The following is an 8278-nucleotide window of genomic DNA, read 5'->3' on the forward strand; positions in this document are numbered from 1 at the left end:
AATTTCAGTCCATTTTTGAGTAAATTTTGAGTTTGCCTCGCGTCTTCGATACAGATTTGTGTTCGACACCCCCAGACTGAGCCAACCTATTTCAAGTCATACATTGCCTTTCACCTTGTTACACCAGTTGCACTGATGGGGATTAATCATAATAGGTACGCAAAATCAACAGGTCCAAAACAACACCAAACGCAGTACAGTAATAAACATGGGAGCTTTTATTGAGACTGCTCAAAAGGCTTTAGCCCTAATTGCTGCTGTTTTCCCATTTATTAAACGTTCAAATGTCCCCCGCTGCCCTTTTTTGCCCCGCCCCAACCCCCCCTCAAAGAGCAACGGTTGACCCAGAGTTTGCCCCTTTCCCCACCATTCATTTCTGTGCCTGTCACACGCCACACTGTCGCCACTGCCCTGGCCGTCAAAATTGAGGCAATTAGCACTGGGCTAAGTGCGCTGGCCGCGCTAGCCTTCTCGGCTCCTCTGACCCCCCTCACACACACCCCGACAAAATTCTCTCCACACACACACACACTACAAACAATTAGTGCAGCTCTAGTGCGCTGGCCGTGCTAGCCTTCTCGGCTCCTCTGACCCCCTCCACACCCCTACAAAACCCCTTCACACACACACATACACACACACACACACACACACGCGCGCGCGGGCACGCACACACGCACGCACGCGCGCGCGCGCGGGCACGCGCACACTCACACACACACACACACACACACACTCCCGACAAACCCCATGCTTCATCTGACCCCCTCTCTGCCCAGCAGCCTGGCGCCTTTGGCCCCTCCAGTGAGCAGTGATGTGTCCAGGGTACGCTAATGACAGGGGCCCCCCAAACACCCATGGCCCTAATCAGCCCCCCTCTCAGGCCTTCGCATGGCAGGGAGGGGTGGGGTTGGAGGTCGGGGGTGGCTGGGGAAAGGTGCCACCATGGCCACAGAACCCCATCACACTACACACCATAGGCACACACCACATAAACACACCCAAATGATGACAACATCCAAGATTAAAGGGAAAATCCTGTGTAAAACAAAAAACAATCCTTTTTAAAAACATAACTTCGATATTTTTTGAATGCCCCGTTAGCTATTTCAATTTCAATTTATTTGTTTAGGGGGATAGCCCCTTGAGATAGGATATCTCGTTTTCGAGGGGGTCCCCAATTATTATTTGCTGTGTTTTCTAACAGACACTTTAAAAGTGTCTACTCCCCCGGGGATCAATTAAGTTACTCTACTACTCTACTACTTTGGAATTCTGCTGGCTAGCCGAAGACTGATCCTCACTACATACTATATACTGACTTACCACGTCCTATTAATGTTCCAATGTTGATTTTCTTTTGATTTTCACAGCATTCCTTTTCGTATCATGCATCCGATGTTTCGAAATACCGGAGTGCACTTTTACTTCGGTATTGCAGGGCGCTTCTTAGTGGCAGTGTTGAATGGGGGATACTTTGGTACCTCAGTAGTGATGTGAAGCTCTGGTGGTGTTGGCCAATGATGGCAGCCTCTGCGCTTACTGACCTGCAGACTGGAGGTGTGGGAATGAAGTGTGAACTATTGTAGTGTTCAGTAGGTTAGTGAGTTAGGGACCATGACCCTCTCACCCTCACACCAATAACATCCAGTACCCCACTAGATCTCCCTATCTGCATTTTACCATATGATGCCTGGTGTTGTCACCACACACACACACACACACACACACACACACACACACACACACACACACACACACACACACACACACACACACACACACACACACACACACACACACACACTCACACTCACACTCACACTCACACTCACACAAGCGGTGGCCACAGACGAGACTTGTGCCTCTAAAACTGGGACCCAGTACAGGGGGGTCATTGGGCCAGTGTGTCAATGGTCATAGGAGGGAGATTTAAAGTTATGCATTCACACACATGGATGCACACAAATGGACACATACATTTTCACTACTTTATTTATGGCAATTCATAACATGACTATGCTATTAAAATGGTCAATTTATACTGTAGGTACACAAACTTGGCAGCTTCCCATATTGGATTTTTAAATGGAAATAATTTTGCAACTTACTTCTCACACGCATGCATGTGCCCACTGTATGTCCCTGCACAAGAACAAAATGCCAAGGGGCTCATTTATCATTGGTTCGTAGAATGCCTTCTAAATTCTGCCACACACACATACACAGACATACACATAACACACACACACACACACTAGAAGAGGGCATGCAAGCATGATTAATAGAGACTTAATTCCTGACTGTATGACTTACGATGACTTAGGTAGTACTAGTAGTTGTAGGATGTGGTCAAGCTAGTCAAAGATTTGTGGATGTGGTAGTTGGTAGAAAGAGGATCCTATTTTTGTGTTTGTGCAGGCACATTCTTGTGTGCAGGATTTTTTTTGGGGGGTATGTATGTCTGACTTTGTGTCTGTGTGCTTGTAAACGGTCAATGTTAGTTCACATTTCCTTTTGACGCATGTATGTACGTACATGCACGCACATTTGCTCTGACGTGTGAGTTAGTTGGTGTTTATGCCCACGCGCTCTTATTTCACTACCAGTCTGATAGCCGATCCCTTTTTTACGACTGAAGTGCAGTCAGCCTCTCTGATTCATGCCTGAGTTTAGGTCATTTCCTCCCATCTGGGCCGTCACAGTACGCCATGCAGCAGTCACTCTGCTGTGTCAGAAAACTGGTAATGGTCAATAGAGTGGGAAAAGAATGTTTTCTATTTCTTCTCTGCAGCAGTAGCTCTCCACTTGTCACCTGGTCACTGGTCTTCAGTTGTTTCAGTTCTTCGATATTAAACCTAAAGTTTCCCCACAAAATGAAATATGTTTATTTACATGTTTATATCCTCTGAAAATGGAGGAATTGCGATCTTTTAATGCAATTTTACTTGCAAACCCTCAAGTTGTCAATTTGCTCCTATATTGTAGATACTAAAAGATTTTAGCATATAAATATTAACGCAATATTCAGAAGCGCAACATTTGCATTTTACATGTTGATTTTCCTCTGGAACTGGAAGAGTTGCAGAAAAGAGAGATAAGAAGAGATAAGCGTTCTTCCAATAAACTTTTACGTGCAAACTATTCACCTTAAGTTGTCATTTTGCCCCTTTATTGTTGATACTTTAAGATTTCAGCTCATTAATATTAACACAATACGGTATTCAGTATTGTTCATGTGTGCCAAACAAGGGTTAAAATATGCATACTTTATCTGCATTTTGGTTTTTTTTATCTGCATTTTGTTAGTTTTTTTACAATTGAATAATGCCAGACATTTTTCTTCAAAAGCTAAATCTTATTCCCAAACTCTCCCCCTTAATTCCGCCATTTGGCCTCTGCTGTTGTCAGATACTACGCGGCACTGAAGACCATGGAGCAGCTGGAGAACGTGTACATCCCACGCGTGGGCCAGTACCGCTTCTGCCAGATCATGGCGGAGACACTGCCCAAGCTGCGACAGGAGATCAAGGACGTCTCCATGTCCGACCTCAAGGACTTCCTGGAGAGCATCCGCAAGCACTCCGACAAGATCGGGGAGACAGCCATGAAACAGGTCAGGAAACTGCCAGTACATACACTACATGTAACATACATTACATTACATTACAGCTCAATACATTATATTACAAGCACTCCTACAAGATCGGGGAGACAGCCATTAAACAGATCAGGAAACTGTCAGTACATACACGTAAAATACATTACATTACATTACATCTCAATACATTATATTACAAGCACTTCTACAAGATCAGGGAACTGCCAGTACATACACGTATCATTACATTAAATTACATTACATTTCAATACATTATATTTAGGGCTGGGACTCGATTAAAAAAATGTATCGAATTAATCTATACTATATATCTATACTATACTAATTCGATTAATTCATTTCAAAGCGTAATCTATAGGCTTTGAAATGAATTAATCGAATTAATCGCATTTTAATCGCATTTAAATATCTGACTTGTAAACAGTGAAAAGTATTTTTTTCACATGGATTTTGAATAATGACGATAAATAAGCTTAATCTAAAAATATTGTGGCGAAATGCTGCCCTCCACACTGGTCTAATCCAGAACTACGTAGCTATATTATAGCGATTAAAATTAGTTATTTTTTTTAATCACGTTCATTTTTGTGTGATTAATTAATCGAAATTAATACATTAATGTCCCAGCCCTAATTATATTACAAGCACAAGTAGTACTTGTAGGCCTAGCCTAGGCCTGTCTAGTTTATTTTGGGAGGGAGAGAAAGAGGCCCCTTCCTCGGATCCGCACTCACACTAAAAGTTTGCCTGAGAAAGTGTTTCAATGGCGAAGTTGTGGGCCCCATTAATAAAATAGTGGACAGTTGATTTTGGCGGGGGGTCTGGGGGTCTTCCCCCAGAAAATTTTGTATTTCTTAGATGTAATTTCCTGCATTTTAACGCATTTTAATGTCCCGTTTCCTGTTTGAGCTCAATACGAACCAATACAAATACAGTTATTACAGTTAGTTAATACACATTTATTATTTAATTAAAAACAATACCAATACAATACGAATAAGAAGTATTAACATTTGACATCTATATATGAGGTCTATATATGAGCTTTATCAAATGCCTCTCACAGTACAAATTCACCATTTATACTAGAAGTCTGATGTGCACTTTTCTACAAATACAGTGTAAGAGAGAGAGAGGACCATTGGGTTAATGTCATGCAGGTCTCGATTCTGCCCCCACTGGCGTAATTGCGCATATCGGTTAGTTCTTTTTTTTTTTTTTTTACATCAGGGCCGGATCGAACCTTCTGGCGGGCCGAATGCGGCCCGCGGGCCGTATGTTTGACACCCCTGTTGTAGGCAGTTCAGGCAGTTCTGAAGGTAAAAGGGGGTTCAACCCAGCATTAGAGAGGTGTTCCTAATGGAGTGGCCGATGAGTGTATATCGGTCTGATATCGGGCCGATATTTGCATATTTTAAGTGTATCGGTATCGGCCGATACGCGTGTGGTTTTGGCCGATACGCAATATTTATTATTTTATGTCATTCAGGTTTTTTTTTAAAAGCACCAAGACACTTTATTTTTTTATTACTTGATTGTTAGACATTACTTCTAACAAGTGAGTGTTTAAATGTTCAAGTTCTATCTCAATTTGATAATGTTAAAGGACTTATTTTTAGCTTGAGACCTGGAATATTTGACATTTTTTAACCTTTTTTTAAACCCATATTGGCCCCAAATATCGGGTATCGGAAATCGGGTATCGGCCAAGGGTGATGGGGAAAAAAAATCGGTATCACATCGGCCATTAAAAAACCTGTATCGGTCGACCCCTAATCCCAAGTTCCCAACCCTACCCCATCTCTCTCCCACTTGGTTCCTGTCCGATGTTCTTTTTCTCTTTTAATAAAGGCAGATAGAAGCTATTAAAAAGTCACAAAAGTAAATGGTAGATTTAAGGCACAAAGCATGTAAAGTGCTTGGGGAAATCTTTACCATAGGTTTCGTTTAGTGGCTTGTTTACATGTGACCTACAAGTTCAAATCTCCCTCTCATGTGTGCGTGTGTGTGTGTTCGTTCAGGCGCAGCAGCACCGCACATTCATCAGTGCCATGCAGCGGCAGGCCAACCTGGGCTGCACCAAGCCGCTGTACTCCCTAAACGGCCGCACCCCCACACAGCACAATGGAGGGCTGGACATAGACGGCAGCGCAGAGGAGGACGACTCGGAGGAAGAGGTGAGGGTGAAAAAGTGTGCGTGTGCGCGTACGTGCTGTGTGTGCGTACGTGCTCTGTGTTTCCCTGAATGTGGTGTGCCTGTGCGTGTGCGTATTGTCTTGTTGTTCTTGTTTGAAAGAGGTGTGTGTGTCTGTCCTGCTTCTTCGGTAGTCTGTGTTTACAGGCTTTCAAATTGTGTGCTTCTGTATTTTCTAGAAGTGTCGTCAGTGTTTTTTGAATATAGACCCTTACTGAGGGAGTATTTCATTACAATGTGTCACTGCATCACACACGGCATCAACACAGTCCAGAGGTAAGAACGGGTAAAAAAATCCAAGCCCGAACCGACATGGGCCCATGGGAATTGGGCCGGGCCCGGCCCGAGGCCGACTAATTATTGGATGTGTAGGCCCGAGCCCGAGGGAAGCCCGAAATTTCAAATTTTATTTATAAGGAGGGGTGATCTATGATAACAAATCAAAGCCCTTAAATTAAAGCCATTAAAGTATTTTGTTACGAAATCTAAGTTAAATAGACTGTATAAACATGCAGGCCATCTTTTATATTTCTGTGTATGCTGCACTGCAGTGCACAGAGGTTACATTAAGCGATAATCCATCATTGACGCTTTTTTTAAGAGTTGGCGGAAAATTTTAAGGGCGTCCGTCATTTTGACCGGCTGATCATTGGGCCATAAGCCACAGCAGCAGTACGACCTTAAAAATCTAGCGCGGCACTTTCACAGAGAGAGACAGCGAGACAAAGAAGAACAACGACGCGAGCAGCAGAACAGGAATGAAGGAGTTCTTGAATTGCCATTGCAAGAGTTTATTAGGCTACAGTATGTGTCGGGTTGATGAGGCGACCTCTGTTTTTTGCAGACCACGCGTCTCTCGTGGCCAAAACACGGCCGAAATGCCTCAGCGCACTGTGATGGGAGGGAGAGGCGAGGGAAAGCGCGTGCATTCTAGCAGCAGGCACTGCACTGCTGGATTATCAACTGACGTGGAATATTATTAACGCACAGCCTACATAGCCTATTTATTTATTTAAAAAAAAAAAAAAAAAAAAACTGTCAACGATAGAGAAGCCGAACCCGACCCTACCCGAACGTAATGAGTGACATTTCAGGCCCAACCCGACCCGAAATTGGCTCGGGTTCGGGTTCGGGCTCGGGCCTGGGCCAAAAATCATAGGTCTAACACAGTCTGACATCAGCGCAAGTCTGTGATCATTGCATGCTCAGCGTGTTGAGCGCATATCTAGTACTCTCAATGCCCGGCTTGACTCACTCACTCACTGACTGACTGACATATATGTGTTTTGTTGTGTTTCTATACAGGTTTTAACAGCACAAGATCTGGTAGATTTCTCTCCAGTCTACCGGTGTTTGCACATCTACACAGTTCTGGTGAGTCTCACCCGCTGGTTTGACCCACATACAAGTACAGTTATCAGACACACGCACGCACGCACGCACGCACACACACACACACACACACACACACACACACACACACACACACACACACACACACACACACACACACACACACACACACACACACACACACACACACACACACACACACACATTGGCACATATGCACACACACACACACCCCCACACACTTCTTACCACCCAAACGACAAGCAGGTTTTCTGTTCCTCACTAAAGCAATAACCAGCTGCAGGTGTACTGATGCCACACCCAGATGAGCACAGGGCAAGTGGCAAACTTCCTAACAGAAGAGCCCTGTGGCTTAGTTTTACTAGGGGACCAAAAGCCCAAGACCCCTCTATTAAGAGGTCTACCACTTGCTCTGAATTCACATAGGTAAATGACCAAAGTAGCTTTCTGCAATAACCAGTTTCCAGTAACCAGTTTCCAGTTTCATTGCGTGCGTGTGTGTGTGCGTACGTGTGCGTGTGCATTTTGATGTTTCCTTATGAAGCAAGCATTACATAGAAGAAGATTGACGTTGCATTTCACCCGTGTGTGTGTGCGTGCGTGCGGTTGGCAGTGAGCCTTTGCCCACAGTGATGGTGGGCTGAGTGCTGCTGGGAGTCTGAGGCTGCGCTGTACTGCTCTCCTCCCTCCATCAGATCACTCCTCCTCCCCCTCTGACCTCCGCCAGCACTGAACCACTTATGCCCCTGGGGCCGTCAACAACAAGAAGACACGCACACACCCACCCACACACACACACATATGCACACACAGCCTGAACAACCCCCAATCCGTCCATCTCATTGGCCACGCTGGGCTGACCTGAGGGATTCCCATCGTTTGTACTGGCATGCCACGGTTATTATCTCCGCTGTGTTAAAGGGGCAACAGCGCCCGGCCCGCCATAACCCTCACCCTCACCATCACCCTCATTCACACACACGCACGCACACACGCACACACACACACACACACACACACATACACAGCCTCTTCCAAGCCCTCAGCACCACTTGGTCCTTTACCCTTCTTCATCAAAGTGATGGTGG

At 44.7% G+C, this 8278-nt stretch overlaps 1 protein-coding gene across 4 annotated transcripts in view; it reads left to right on the forward strand.

Moving 5' to 3' along the window:
• Positions 1-8278, forward strand: part of exoc6 (exocyst complex component 6) — a 107041-nt gene that overhangs the window by 40360 nt on the left and 58403 nt on the right. For all 4 annotated transcript variants that reach the window (XM_063221902.1, XM_063221904.1, XM_063221903.1 and 1 more), the window contains exons 6-8: positions 3412-3616; positions 5644-5799; positions 7122-7190. In XM_063221902.1, coding sequence (XP_063077972.1) covers positions 3412-3616; positions 5644-5799; positions 7122-7190 — 430 coding nt within the window. The remainder of the gene's footprint in view (positions 1-3411; positions 3617-5643; positions 5800-7121; positions 7191-8278) is intronic.

Source organism: Engraulis encrasicolus, chromosome 17, assembly GCF_034702125.1.
Source record: "Engraulis encrasicolus isolate BLACKSEA-1 chromosome 17, IST_EnEncr_1.0, whole genome shotgun sequence".
Taxonomy (NCBI): Eukaryota; Metazoa; Chordata; class Actinopteri; order Clupeiformes; family Engraulidae; genus Engraulis; species Engraulis encrasicolus.